General features: G+C 41.6%; 1 protein-coding gene across 2 annotated transcripts in view; it reads right to left on the bottom strand.

The window, feature by feature from the left end:
* The window catches only part of CCDC25 (coiled-coil domain containing 25), a gene marked incomplete in the record, with an annotated part of 783,974 nt that overhangs the window by 354,987 nt on the left and 412,916 nt on the right, over positions 1-16,071 (bottom strand). For both annotated transcript variants that reach the window (XM_044062680.1, XM_044062681.1), the window contains 1 exon segment: positions 5,478-5,553. In XM_044062680.1, the coding sequence (XP_043918615.1) occupies positions 5,478-5,553 (76 nt within the window).

The following is a 16,071-nucleotide window of genomic DNA, read 5'->3' as shown; positions in this document are numbered from 1 at the left end:
AAGGGAAAAGGAACAGTTCCATCTCCACTGTGGGCACAAACTACCAGGCACTCCACTCAGGGTCCTACAGTTCAATGCAAGCCCACTCCACCATAGCTTTACTTCAAGTAACACGTACCAGTACCCATTCACAAGTTCATGGATACCATAATTGTGCCAGCAAATTGCAGTGGGAACCATAGCTTTCACATACACACTCACCCTGACATGCTACACCATACCCTAGACAAGCAGTCTTTGGTCCTGATACTGCAGCTTCACCCCATCACTGGAGGAAGTGATACCCATTTCCGTCAACCTCCTAGCTATGTGCAGAACTACCACCAAATGCAACCTATGACCCCTACATGTTTTCTAGCATTGCTAACTTGTCACTATGCCCCACCCCAACAGTGAAAATGATGAGTTTGCTCTTCCCACCTCTGAGTTACGTAACCTTTATAATATCAGTTACTTTTATATCCATAATACTGTACTGTACTGTGTGGAGCTTTTTTCTTTGGCCTTCTAATGCAAATGGGTTTGTTTACTCAGTTGGACTACCCCAGATAACAAAAGCAAGCAGTCGATCAATAAATTACATGGGGTGTGGTAATGCTGATACACAGCATGATCAATCAATGCACTGAGAGGTGTTGTTAAAAAGCATGCATCACTTTTAATGTGCGTTGTCACAGCCTACAGCTGTGGACCAGAGACCGCCTCTCTCTGGGCCACAACATATTTTGCCTGTCTCTGTCTCATAAGGGCCTACTAAAGGCTGTTCCAAAGTCTACTCACCCAACTCCGCATCCGCTGCTGTGAAAAGTACAGCAACAGGAGACAAGTGCACTGCCCAACAGTTTTCTAAGCACCACAATGCAAAGCACAAAGTTAACCACAAATATTTTGTTGTAGGTTTCCATGGCATACTGTAATGTTCCACCAAATTAATCCAGGCTGTAGAAATGGGCGTTCAGAAGTCCAAAATCATGTTCAGCAATGTTACATTTTTGTGACAGTGTGGTGCTCTATATCATCTCCATCACAGTCTAGAGGTTGTTGATGGGGGGGGGGGGGGGGTCATCAGCCTTGGCTCCAAAGCATATCCTACAGTACCTGAAACAAATTAGTGGACACCACTAAGGGCAAGACTGCTACCTACTTTCATGGGACCCATGGCCAAGTGGCAATGGATGCACCTACCATCTTGGTAATGCTAAGGAAAGTTACCACATGTGAAAAGCTGGTATAGGTCAAACATGCCAGATGTGATCAGTGGACCTATCTGAATAGCACCAGGCATTCTATACAATAACCTGTCTGCTGCACATCACCTGGCAGATGGAGTACAAGCCCTTCCATTTGCTATAACAGACACTGTGCAGAGCAGGAAGGACCTCAACAGCAATGTGGGTACAGTCTCTGGTTTCCAGGACCGCAGAGAAATGGGATGTATCATAGAATGCCCTCAAAAGCAGTGCTTCTCTCCTCTGTTAAACCCAAATATGCTCCTCCACATGCAACAGCATCAGATCAAGGAATTGGTGTAGGACGTGGGAGGCAGACGGCTGTGAAACAATGCGTCCGTGGCAGATGCTGAAATGTCCCTGCAGCAAGGATGGTTAAAGCTACATAAACCTTCATGCCCACTAGCACTGGCAATCCATACATTGATACATTAGCGCCTGTACGATTCTACCTTTCTACATGGTGGCAGTCAACTAAGTCCTCATCGTGGAGATGATGGTATGTCAGCTGCTGAGTGACACATCCGTGACACACAGGGTAGTGGCACACAACACTGCAGATATTGGCTCCCAAGGCAACCAACAGCATATGCTGACTAGCTAAAATAGATGCTACTCCTAGCAACTTAGCAAAACAGATGACCTGTGATGATCTGCTTAGGTGAATAGATAAAATCTGTACAACAGAAAATATGGTTATCAGGTTTATACATCTAATCAGTTTTATACCTTTCTGACAATGCTGCCATATTTGATTTAGTCATATGAACAACTGATGGCTCTCTTTAGCATAATGACATCTCCCACTCTCAGCCAGTTTAATCTGTACTCATGTATAGCTTTCAACAGTAGAATGACTAAGCTTAGAAAACAATACTTACTTACCTTTTGCAACACAGTAATCACTATTCATTGCCTTGTAAATTCTATCTGTATTACTTGTTTATACTCTGCACTGTACCTTAATACGTGCTGATATGTACAAACTAATTACTATTCATGTTAACCTGCTTTTGTATATATCTACATACAATTGTATGTATTGTATGCATCAATGCATCTATAGTAGGTATCACTGTATGTATTAACAGTGGAGATTTCCCCCTCGGGTCTCCACTGAAAAAGGGCTCTTTCCCAGCTGGACCAACCTGGTCAACAAATGTCAAATAAAAATAAATTTGCATGGTACTGTGTGAGCATTTGCATGTAATGTATACTGCACTGTTTTCCCTCTTCAGTGGTTGCACGGTAGGGAAGCAGGAATTGCCGCAGTCTCCTGCTCATTACTGCCTACAACACTATTTAACCAAATATGTTGCTTCTAAAATACACCCTCCAAGTATTTTGTGAAATTAATAAGCAAAACTGCTATGAATATTAAACAGTTTTAATATTCAAACAGATTTCAAGTTTATAACCTTAGTATTCCTGTCAGCTCCACTAGCAGCAACAAAGCCACGATTATTCCTCTAAATGATGGCTCCGACTAGCAGCAAAGATTCTGGCATAGGGGAGGTAGGCACTAAGTGGGGACTGCTGGGTTGCCCATCTGGGAGGGAGAAGAGGTTCATCTATGGAAAAAAAAACTCACGATTATTATGCTTGCCCTGCAGTGCAAAGCACTGTAAAATGAAAGCTGTAAGTGTGATGGTACACAATTATCCATCACTTGCAAGCTATGCAGAAGTTAAATGATGTCATGAAGCTGTAGCAGCTTACACAAGAATTCTCTCTCATAAGCAGATGGCAGCAACACACTCAACACCTCTCTTGCCTGTCAAGAGAAGAAATGGGCTGGCAGGCTATCAAACCTGGGAAGAATGAGTTGCTTAACAAGAACGATAAACATTACTGTTAGCTTACGAAAAAATCAGTAAATTACTTAATATGATTTGAGATTCTTCAGTATTTTTTCACTATACACAGTCAATGAAGGCTGAAGAATTAAAACTTCAGCCAAGGCAGAAATAAGGCATTACTCCTGTAATAGACAATATTTTCAAAGACTCTCTCACGACCTACTGGCCTTCAAAAACTTGAAAGCCATATCCCACATTGATTTTTTTCCTTTCTTCAACTACCTATCCATATCAAGATTTGTTTCTCTAGGTTAACAACAGACTAACTGCAAGAAGCAGCTTACTCCATTATCCTGGAAAGCACTACAATTCATCTGTCATTTTCTTTTTCTTTTACAGATAATTTAGGTTTGCTCCCCAGTCTAACTCCCCACCCCCACTGGTGGGCCCTAGGCACACTTTCAAATCAAACAAGATCAGGCACTGCCTTACAGATCAGGCAGAGGTCACATCTACGTAACCAGTATAATGCAATTCCTGAATCCCTCCAAAAGAAACAAGTTACTATGATTTTTTTTCTATTAAGAAACATTGTAACTTTTCAAGTAGCTTCATATGGCTTATTCAAAGCCAAAAAACAAAGCACTATATTCAACAAGTCAGATCAGTGAAGAGGTTCAACTACCTCCCCTGGATTAACTAGATATGTTCTTGAGAATCAGATGGGCTTAGAGGCATAAAAGTTTACCTAATTCAGACACTATGCCACTGAATGTATAGCTGTGGCAAGAACTTGCCATAAATTAAACTATTTTCACTGCTGCAGTTCTCAATTCTTGTGATATACTGCCTACAGGTGGCCTGCAGCAAGAAAGCCTTCCAAGGCATTATCTGTCCCTAGGTGCTTTGGCCACAGCCTTCCATACAGATGTGAGCCTGTCAGTGTAATAAATGGGGAATTGGCAGACACCATCTTCGGATTTTTTCTTGCTCTAGCAACAGCCAGGATTCCACCGCTGGTTCAAGCCCACCCCAAATTACCCCATCCAGATTTTCCAGGAAGACAACCATTAAAGGAGAGATGGGGGCCTGGTAGTTAGAAAGGGGGAAGGTATGATCTGGGGATAAGGATGACACCCTAATTCCAACACTGGTCTGAAAAATTCAGAGATTAAAGGAAGGGGGTATGGAGGGAGGGAGCTTGGACTACAACAGTGAAACTACATGAACATATACATTAATGGTATATCCCTAAAACAACTATTCTATGTTTATCACAGCAATCACTACTGCAGTTCTTATTTACTGGGATGACTCCCCAAAGTAGCGAGTTTTATTGGAAAAGGACTGGTTATCTGGAAATAAGAGCCCACAGGACAGCAGATTAAAATCCTGCTCTGACTCTAGATGTACATCCAAAATTATAACACTTGGGAAAATTCTGAAGAGAGGACTATGCTACTTCAAGAATGGCCTGTGTCATTACCTTTCTAAAGAAGTTGTGGGGCAGCTGTGGCTCTGGTGAATGTACCTTGATATGGGCTGGGACTTGTTTTCCATGATGCTGTTAACAATCGGCGATGCACTATGCTAGACAATTGGAAAAAGTCTGCTTGTTAGGCTGTTTTTTCCTTTGCAAAAGAAATATGTCAGTTTTTAAAATCTTTGGTACTGTGTAAAGAGAAACTTAGCTGTTTGTGCACCTCAAGGGCATAAAGGGTTCATTTTAAATGACTCCTGTGGCTTGTGAAAAAGACTGGATATCATATGGTCTGCTTAACTGTCAACTCAAACCACATCAGAAGTTAGTATGCAATCCCACTCTGTCCTGGTGGAAGGCCAGGAAAGGCTCTTTGTACATCAAGGCTTAGATACAATAGATTCATCTAGATGAGATAAACACCAACAGCAACATCTTCTAAGCAAAAAGGAGATTAAGCTGTTGGTTCAAAGGGGGGCAAGGTTATTAATTTAGTACACAGTTAAGGTCCCATGGTAGAAAAGCTGCTTTCTACAAAGATTAGATGAATGACTGCCCCTCCATAACTCTATTAAAAGGTCTACAATACAAAAAGGGGCATAATGGACAGAAAAAAAAAACAGAAGCATGTACTCTTATAGATCTGTAATCTAAAACAGATTTAGAAAGATTTACCAGGTGTTCCAAGACCAAGGCCACACTAGCTTTTCTGCACATGGAGAATCTCTTCCACTTTCCTGCTAAGATTTTCTTGTACTGCATTCCTAACTGTGAGCTATTCTAAACACATACACAAAGCATAACAGTTTTTTAACAACTGCTGAGGACAAGACTGTAATAAAAATTGTGGGTTAGCACAACAGTAACACTTTTGCCTTCTGTTTGGACAGTGAGTATGGTAATATTTATGCCTTAGGCAAAGGCCACTGGACTAATTTACTGACAAAATTCCATTTACTTTAAAATTACCTTGAATACTGTTTGCTTTCACAAGCTGAGCACAGTCAGTTAGTACCTCTTTAGGAATATCTTCTATAGTCTGTCCCTAAAACAGAAAACAAATTCATGAATTCATATCAAGTTTCATGGACTAGTATACTACTAGCTAGAAGCTACAAACTATTAGTAAAAAGAAAGATATTAATCCAGAATTAAGAGTTTTAACTGGTTAAAACAGATTAAAGCAACAGCAGCAGCAAACAGATTACAAAGGTGCTACCTAGCTACTGTTCATGTGCAAAAATGCTGTCTTCAATAGTATGGATACCCATTTATTTTTAGCAAAAGAGACTTCATGAAAAAGTAATACCGCTTCACCAGCTATCGCCCTACAAGAAAACTGACTTTTATTAATAAGATAAACAGACAGACTCATTGTACTAGCTGATATGCAAGAAAACTTCTGCAGTTGGTAAATGTTAAATATCCTTTTCTGCCATCACCAGAAAGGCAAAATTAGCAACCCTCCCCTTTCTATCAAGCAAAGAAACCCAGCTGTTCCATATTTCTGAACTTGCATATTCTTTTCAGGCAAAACCAAAATCAATTACAAGAGAAAAAGGGGCTCTACTACCTAAATTGTGCACCCAGAAAGATAAAAAGATGAACTGATTAATTTAAACACAGTTCTGATACCACTTTTAGAAGGAAGCAAGGTCATAAACTTTATCTGATTCTAAGGAAAAACTACAGAGTTTCCTACAATGATATGAAGGTTGCACATCTTAGGAGAAGAGATACCCCCTCAATAAAAGTACCTTCAAAAAAGTGAACTTCATAGCCACAGAACTAGCTAGCTAGAAAACAGGGGAAGATGCATATTTAAGATGATGCTTAACTAACCAGGATAGGGCCACAGTTCCTCCTACAAAGGAAGGAAAAGGAGAAACACCGAAGATGTACAACCCTGAACACAAGAGAGAGAAACCCAACTCCTACACTTCATGAAGTGAGCCATAATCACATGCAAGTTTCTGCCCTCATGGAAACTTTTGCTGCTTTATAACTGAGGAGCAATGGCCTTCCTGGGAGCTATGACTACCAGGACTTCAGATAAAAATTTCACTGGGCACAAGTCAGCTTATTGAGGAGCTATGCAAGGTCAATGAGCCACAGTCAAAGGGAATTAAGACTGCAGTTGAATTCTGATAGTATTAATGAATGGGCACTTAATAACCTGGGTTCTTCATCAGAAGTCTGATGTTTGGACGAATGTAAACACAGAGCTAAAAGATGAAGTCTACCAATCTAGTTACACAGTACACAGCTTCAATATTTTTGTGAACAGGCTGAGGCAAAGAACTGAAGAGATGTATGCTTAGTGATTAAAAACAGCATGCAAGTTAGCCTGGTTAAAAAGGACACCACCTCTGTGAATGAAGCACCAAAATGGCTACTGGCCCAGTTGATAGTAGGAGGTCACACCAAACGAGGAGTCACTTATATCCCCCCCTACCAGTCTATTTCTTAGTAATTACTACTCATTCTAAAACTTTTTTGTTCTACTGGAGGACTTTAATCTGCATTATCAAATAGCAAAAAAAATTCTGCTTGATGCTATCAGCAGCACAGTTTTATATGTATACATTTCTGCATGTTTGCTAACTAACTGAGGTGATCACTGTCCAGTTATGACATAATGAACCACGAAGAAGCAAATGACAATCTGGTTACATTACTGGAATACTCTGAAATTATAGAAAGTGCAAAACCGTCCTGGAAACCACAGAATCAGATCCAGTTTTACAGGATATAAACACAGTTGCTGCACGAAATGAATTTCTACAAATATTCACCACCAGACAGATTTACAGAGAACTGAGGGGAAAACTTACACAAATTAAACTAATAGAATGCAGGAAGAGAAACAGTCATAGGCATTCTTTGTATAAATTAAAATAGAGATGAATTTAAGAATTTTTAATAGTTAAAACGTTTATCATCATTAGTATGAGCTACTTGCAAGATCATAACAAAAGTACTGCATGCACATTTACACATACATGTTAAGAAATAAAAATATGACAGGATATATACTGCTGCAGTCTGCTTACTGGGAGCAGGTTTGCATGAGGCCGAAAAAGGCTACAGGAGACAAATGATGTGCTTCTAGAAGTTAATCTGTATTTACGGATTTACAATAAGAAAAAAAAACTGCTGCAGCTACATGAAAAAGTAGAAGGTTATAATATCCATCTGTTTAGCAAATAGGCCCACCGGACACAAAATCCTTTTTCTAGGATGACCTTAGATGGTTAAGTGAGTTGCCGAAGGTCACACAGTAAGAAACTGAGTGCTGAGGGAATCAAACTGTACCACAAGAAATACAGCTCACATACTTGACCCTCTGCAAACAACTAGTCACAAAAACTAGGCAGATAGACTTATTGCTACGTACTGAAGTCAGTCTTTCTGAATGCTCATGAGGGTAATTATAGTTCTCTGCATTTTTACAGGGTCCACTGAGCACTTTCAGCTTTGATTGGCACTGAAGTAGAACTGCTAGTTTTTTACTTTTTTGTCTTTTTTTATGAAGTTTATTAAAATTAGTATTTGACCACGAACAAATTTGTATTGGTATGGAGTTGCACAGTTTAGTGAAAGTACACAGCAGCACCTCTATTACAGTTTGATTTTTATATGAGCAAGTGATCATAACTTTGTCAAAGTAATCTTGGGAGATTTACATTTTTGTATTAAGTTGCTTATTACTGAACATCTGTGTATTTAACAGAATGTTATGTTTCCCATTCAGCTGATTGACAGTATATGTTGAAGTTCTAGCTATCCTATTTTCTGTTTTTAGAGACAAGGAACAAAAGTAGTCATGTTATGATTTTGTTTGTTTAGCTGTGTTATTTGAATGCTGCTGTGTAGAGTTAGATGTAAAACTGTTAGAGTTATTGGCAGCAGTATTGAGCTTATTAAGTATGGTTTGGATACATACCTAGGTTTTTGTTTAGAGGCTAAAATCAAGGTCTTTGTCAAATTAAAATTCTGACCTATAATTACACCAAACCCTCCTTCCTTCTCCCATGTAAAGTTTTCCTTTATCCTCTAGCTGAGGGGGCTTTCTCCCCTTTTTGAATGCACATGTACTAGCCTTTCTTCCTCTTGGTTTGCTCTGATTTTCCTGAGGCAATTCAGGTCTGAGGATTAGGTGCTCACATCACTTATGTACACAATTTTAGAGTAAAAGTTAAGTTCAAAAGGTGGCAAAGTCAACCATTCAAGAACAAAACTAAGGTTTCACGAAGGAGGAATTAGCTTTCTTAAAGGTCTAATATGAAAGACGCTTTTCAAAAACTGTTAACCTCAAATCTACGCGAAAATGGTGAAACCAAAGGAAGGCAAGGAGAATTGGCCAACAAAGGAGCTTTACCAGACAAGTACACCAGACTAGAGTTGAGCAACTCAAACAAATAAGAAAGAATAGGAATAACCACTAAAAGAGGGTCTTCTTCATGTTTGTGACACCAAATCGCAAATCTCCTCCACTTAGCAATATAGGATTTTCTAGTAACGGGTGTTCTGGTCTCCTGCAAAACCCGAAACTTGCCGTCAGAAAACAAAGGTTGAAAAGGTAAGATGAGGGTGAATGAGAATCTTTGTCTTGTGTATCCATCCCATGAGGTAACTTGTGACGTATTGCCCCTGGGTGAACCAATGCAGTCTGGGCCAAAAGGGAGTCACCAACAAGATTTTCGACCTGCCCCACATGATCCTGTGAAGGCCCCTTTGAATCACAGGACAGGGGAAATACTGGAATGTCCGTTTCCAAGAAAAAGACATGGTGTCAACTTTCCAAGCCAAAGGACTTGGCAGTCTGAAACAGAACTTAAAGAATTGTCTGTTCAGAGGGAAGGCAAAAAGATCTGCTTTAGAAGTACCTCACTGATAGACAATGTCTAGGAAAACCTCAGGTGTGAAGCATCCATTCATGACAATTTCTTCAGAATCTAGTGGCAGAAAAACTGAGCAGATCCAGTTCTGAGGGAATATAAACAATCTGAAGGTTCAAATGATGGCAGACAGCAAATTCCCAAGCAAGATAGCCCAGCCTGCAAAGAAGGTAAGACTTTGTGCCCCCTCCTACTTATGTACCACAACAATAGTGGTGTCTATTAAAATCCTGAGGGGACCCGGAACCCAGAGGGAATGTGAGGCCTGAAGGGCTAAAAATCACAGTTCACTTCTCTTCAACATTGGCATGGTCCTTCACTTGCTGAGACCACCACATCCCCTGAACCCTGATATCATTGGAAGAAACCTTCCAACGAAGGTCCAAAGCATCTCTAAACAGCTTCTGAGTGGGGGAAGGAACCTGAGAAGGCAGGCCTGGATTTAGAGAAATCTGGTAACTCCATCATGGAAACTCTTGTCTGGAGAGGACAAGACAGGAATGAGAAAATCCAGAAGATGATAATGCTGCAGCCAAGTTGTCTTGACATACTACTGAAACTTCCTCACGTGAAGTCTGGCACAAGGAACCATAGGAGTGGTGGAAGCCATGAACCTCAAGGCTTGAAAAACTCTTGCAGAAATTACCTGCAAAAGAAGAGACTGGGAAAAAACTATCAAGATGAGGCCCTTTTCAGGAAAGAGAAAAGCCACCATTGGTAGGGTATGAATTCTGCATTCCAGGAAAACTTTGTCTTGTGACGGGACTTTGAAATCCACACTGTGAAGAAACGGCATGGTAAATCTAAGTTCCTGCAGAAGAATGTGTTGAGAGAGGTCTTGAAGAAGAAAGGCATCCAGTCCTAACACCTTGGAGTCTGCAAAAGGCTATGACTGGGTGACACATTTGGTAATGACCCTCAGTGCTGTACAAGACTAAAAGGCAAAGCAAAGAGAGTACAGTTGTGTCCCACTTACTGTAACTGTTGATGTTCAATAGATCAAGGGGGAGAAAAGTGGTCATCAGATACAGCGGCTGGAGGGTTGGAGTACGTACTGCAACACTAATCTACTTAAACATCTACAATTATGGTAAAAGGGATACAACTGTACTATGTTCTTCATAGTCAATGCTGCAGTACTGATTATTGGGAGGATGCCCAAAGCCAAACAGTTTGGTGGTACCTCATATATCCAACCCTCCCATCCACTTTTTCCCATTTTTGCACATGGGGTAAAGGTGTCACTTTAATAGTGACAATCTAGAGCCACAGTTTACACCACCAGGTGGCTAGCCCCTGCCGCAGTAGTTCATCCACACCACACACACAACTATGGCCAATTCAGAATTGACCAATCTACCTACTGCATGTCTTTGGAATTGGGGGAGGAAACCCATACGAACACAGGGAGGACATGCAGGTACCGCAGAAAAGGCACCCCAATCAAGAATCGAAACAGGGAGCCTCTTGCTGTGAGGAGACACTATCTGCTGCACCACTGTGCCAACCCCACACAGTTGTATATGGTACTTAATCTACAAATGAAGGTTTTGCAGGATATCCGTAGTGAAACCTGCTCTAGCCCTGCGGACATTGCTTAGATTATAAGGTTTTGTAAATGCGTTCAAGTTTCATGTGGCTGCTTCTAGAATGGCCTGGATAGGGGACTCCTTTGAGGAAAGCAGTGGTAGTTGCCCTGTGCTTGGTGGAGTGGGCTTTACTATGACTAGGTAGAGTTTTTCCATGGTGGGAATAACAGGACTTAATGCAGATTGCTATCCATCTGAAAATGGTTTGGAGATGGGTCTGCCCTCTTTACTCTCTAAGAAAGCTCTGCTCTTTTAGGGGTTTTGTCCTGAATAGATATTTCCTGGATGCACACAGGCAACTAGGTACTGAAGGACTTGCTCTGCCCTGTTCTATGGATTTTGGAAAAAGATTGGCAGGTATACAGCCTGATTTAGGGTAAGTTCTGACACCACCGTAGGAACAAAAAGGTGATTGTTTTCTAAGGGTTACCTCTCTTCCTGTGGCAGACAGTGAATGGCTCTTTACAGATGAGGGTCTGCAGCTCTTAGACCCTCCATGCTGATATGACAGCCATAAGGAAAGAGGTCTTTAAGTGGGCATTTTTAAAGAGGCAATGTAAGCTGGTTCAAAGGGGACAAGTTGAGTTTCTCTAGCACATAATTTAGATCCCAGACAGGAACAGAATTTCATCTGGATGGCCTCAAGTGAATTACCCCTTTTATGAAAAGTTTCATGTCGGGGGTGTAAGACAACAGATGGATAACAGTGCAGGCAAGCTGAGATGGCAGATGCATGCACTTTAAATAGGGACTTTCCTACTCCAGTATTAAACCGATCTGAAAGGTACTCCAAGATAGAGCTGACGTCTGCCTGATGTTATTGCTGTGCCACCAGATTTAAAATCTCTTCCATTTGTCAGGTATGATTTTCTGGTATTGGGTTTCCTTGCTTTCTTTAGAATGGAAAGCATATCCTTATGACAGGTAACATTCTTTACTGTCAAAACCCAGTCCTCCAGGCTGTTAACCCAAGAGTGGCTTGGTGTGGATAAATACAGATCCCTTAGCTTGACTGAGATCTACTTTCTGGAGTAGGGTGCAGAATCTCCCCTCACTAAGAGTCAAGAGAAGGGAGAACCAATGTTGCCTTGGCCAGAAGGGGGCTATTAAGATCATGCTGGGTCTGTCTGCCCTGACTTACTAGTACCCTGGGGATCAGACGCATGGGTGGGAGTGTGTGCAGGAACAGGTTTTTCCATCTGAAAGACAGCATCTATTTTCTAAATTCTGTCTTTTGAATTCTGGAACAGAACTTTTGTAGTTATCTGTTCTGCTGCAAGATGAACATGTCTACTAAGGGAACCCCCCCTTCCCCATACAGTTAGGTCCAGCAACGTCTCTCTTCAGCACCCCTGTTTAGAGAATTTGTCAGGGTATTGTTCTGACCTGGAATATAAGATGCTAGCAGAGTTGGACCTAGTTCTTCAGCTAGCATCCAAATCTTCCTCGGAGGCTGCTTAAAGGGTAGGACAGGGTACCCCCTTGCTTGTTTATGTACCACATCACTTTGGTGTGCTGTCCATATCTGCCAAGTCTCTGGGCTTAAATTCTGCTGAAAAGCCTTTATGGTCAGGTAAGCAGATGGCAGCTCATTTGAGTTTATATGCAGTTCTCCACTGCGGTGTTCGGATAGATGCCCTGCACTTTCAGGGAAGAGAGCCCCCCCCCCCCAAGTTACAGCTGAACTGTTTGTGGTAATGGTCTTGTCTGCTTCCGATAGAGAAATTCGCCCCTGGATTCTGCAGTATGGTGTTCTTCCACCACTGCAGCTCCTCCTACAAGCATGGGAGAGGAAAAGGGGTTGCGAATACTGTTCCCAAGCACTTTTCAGAAGCCAGAAAAGTTTTCTCATGTATAATTTTCAAAGTGAAATCATGAGAATGCAGGATGCCATGTAACTCGGAATCCTAAGAAAATTCCTTCCTGAGATGTTTTGTTTTGATAATAGGCTGGTCAAATTGTTTGCCAGGAAAGATATCTATTACTGAGGAAAGAAGGCTTTCGATTGAGCCGAATCTATGAGGACTCCCAGAAAGAGGATCACTGTTTCAGGAAGATTTTGTAACATTTCAAGATTTAAGGTGAGACCTACCTTCTGGATGATCTGCAAGGTGTCTAGGATCTCTGTTGTAGATTTTCCCCAAATAAGACAGTCACCACGTAGGGATAAATAAGAACAGAGTTCTGCAATGTGCTATCAGAGGAGCTAAGCATTTTGTGAAAAGTATGGGAGCAGTAGACAACTCAAACAGTAAGGCACAGAATTGGAAATGAGAGCCTCGTTATAAATGTTAGGTATTTTCTGTGACCATCTGCCATCTTTAAGATCTAGAGTGACCATGAAGGCAGCTTGCAAGATAATGGGAAGTAATTTTTGTAAAGCATTTTGAATATTGGGATATTGAGAAACTTGTTTGGTTTAGAAAGGTCAAACATGGGCCTCCAGGAGTCCTTTCTTGGAGCTAAAAAGATCCTCAAGTTGTTAATGTTAGCAGGTACCGGTTTCCCATGATGCGTGTAGCAGAAACGTATGCAATGTCCTATCCATTTTGAAATTGTCTGTTTTGAGATCGCTTTTCCTTGTGATCCTGCAGCATAGGCTACAAAGAGCTGGTCAGATTTTCTGAAAGCCTTAGTTTTATCCTAGTAGTAACGTAATTGCTTGTGAATGTCCAAAGAGTGCAGGAGTCTTTCTCCTTTGTTCCGGGGATTTGGGAAAAAGGTGGGCAAATGAATGGTTTGGTTTAGGGCCACACTAGATACCACTTTTGGCATAAAGGAAGGGTTAGTTCGTAGAGAGACTCTGTCTTGATGAAAAATGAGGAAAGGCTCCACTGCCATTAGTGCCTGTAGCTCTGAGACTCTTCTAGCTGAAGTTATTGCTAGTAGCAGGGCAGTTTTCCATGAAAGAAATTTTAAATCAGCTGAAAAAGCTGGCTCAAAGGGCAGCAGTGTAAGCTTTTCCAGAACAAAGTTGAGATCCCAAGTAGGTGTTGGTGCTCTCCTGGGTGGTCTTATGTTCTTAGCCCCTCTGAGGTACTGTCTTAGGAGTGGATGTGAAAATAGAGGATCCGTGTTGTAATGAGCTGAAATTGCTGAGGCGTGATTCTTAATAGATGAAAAGGAAAGTCCTTTGTGCAACATTCTCAGTTAAAAATTGCAGAATCTGAGGAATGTTTGGATCAAGGGGATTTTGGTGTTTAGCCTGGTTCCAGGCGCAAAATCTTTTCCATTTGTCTGAATAGGTTTTCCTGGTGCTGGGCCTCCTGGCCTCCAGAATGACATCCATAACAGCTTTGGATAGAGGTGTTGGCTGGTTGTTTAGGTAATTTGCCATGCAGCCAGGTTTAAAGTCTTGAGCTGGCTGTGTAGAGTCTGATTGTCTCGCTGGGTGAGAAGGTGAGGAATTTGTGGTAAAATCCATGGTGGGCCGTGGGCCATGTTCCTTAGAATTGGATACCACTGATGGCATGGCCAGTCTGGTGCAATGAGTATCATTTGTGGCCTCTCTAATCTGACTTTCAGCAGTACCTTTGCTAGAAGAGGCAGTGGAGGAAAGGCATACACTGTTAATGCTTTCCATCTGAATGAGAGGGTGTCCACCTTCCAAGCTTGTGGGTGGAATGTCCTTGTGCAAAATTTTTGAAGTTAGTTTTGGGGGTTGGCAAACAGATCTATGTCTGGGCGTCCCCATTTTTGAGTTATCATTGCAAATACTTGTGGATTTAGTTTCCACTCGTGGGGATCCATGACGCTTCTGCTTAGGTCGTCTGGTTCCACAAGGTCATTGCTTGCCTGCATAGAGGGTAGGAATGTGTGCCCCCTTGCTTGTTTATGTACCACATTACTGTGGTATTGTCCGTCTTTATTATTAGTTGTTGTGGGTGTAAGAGGTCCTTGAAAGCTGTTAGGGCATTCTGTACTGCTAGCATTTCTTTTTGATTGATATGCAGATGCCTTTGATCTGTAGTCCATTTGCCCTAAATACAATGTCCTGCTCCCCAAGCATAGTCCGATACATCTGTTGTCATAGTTTGCCTGGCTGACAGTAAGGTGAAAAGCTGACCCTTGTTGAGGTGACATGCCTGTGCCCACCACAGAAACTCCTGTTGAAGGCAGGGAATGAGTGGTATCATTGTTTCCAAGCTGTGGCTATGCTGAGTCCATACGCTTTTCAGGTACCATTGTAATTTCCTCATATGCAGTTTTGCAAATGGTAGTAGTATGCAAGATGCCATGAATCCCAAGGCCTGCAGAATTTTTCTTGCAGGGAGTTGGGTCTTTATTGCCATTATTTTGAAGTATTGAGTCAGCTGTTGTTGCTTGTCTGGCGTGAGATAAGCCATCTGGGCCATTGTATTCAAGCTGGCACCCAGGAATATTATGTTTTGTGAGGGCACTAGTTTTGATTTCTTTTCGTTTACTGTGTACCCTAGGCAACTTAGAAGGTGTTTGACAAATGCCAGATGCTTTAAAAGAGTGTCCTTGCTTTCTGCTTGAATAAGGCAGTCGTCCAGGTATGGTTATATTTGAATTCCTCTGTCTGCAGTATGCAATTACTGGTGCCAGGCATTTTGTGAAGACCCTGGGCGCAGTAGATAAACCAAAGGGCAGTGCAGAGAACTGATAATGGGTTGAACCTGCAATGAAGCGGAGGTATCTTCTGCAATTTTGTCTGATAGGGACATGCAGGTATGCCTCCTTGAGGTCCAACGTTACTAGCCAAGCATTCTTGCCCAGCATGGGAAGAAGCTGCTGTAGTGTTAGCATCTTGAATTTTGGTACTTGCAGATAGGTGTTCAGAATTGAAAGATCCAGAATGGGTCTCCATGCTTTGTCCTTTCTTGGGACTAGAAAGAGTCTCGAGTAAAATCCTTGTCCTTGCTCCTGTGTAGGTACCTGTTGAATGGCTCTCATGTCCATGAGAGCTGTAATTTGTTTTTGTGCCTCTGCCCATTGATTTGGTGGCAGGTGTGGCATTCCTTTTAACCTTGGCAAGGTATGAAAGTGGAATCTGTATCCTTGTGAGACAATGTTTAGGACCCATTTGTCTTTTGTGATGATGTGCCAGTT

This window comes from Protopterus annectens, chromosome 2.part1 (assembly GCF_019279795.1).
Source record: "Protopterus annectens isolate FY-2018-M chromosome 2.part1, PAN1.0, whole genome shotgun sequence".
Lineage (NCBI taxonomy): Eukaryota > Metazoa > Chordata > Ceratodontiformes > Protopteridae > Protopterus > Protopterus annectens.
This window is presented reverse-complemented; position numbering and strand designations above follow the sequence as displayed.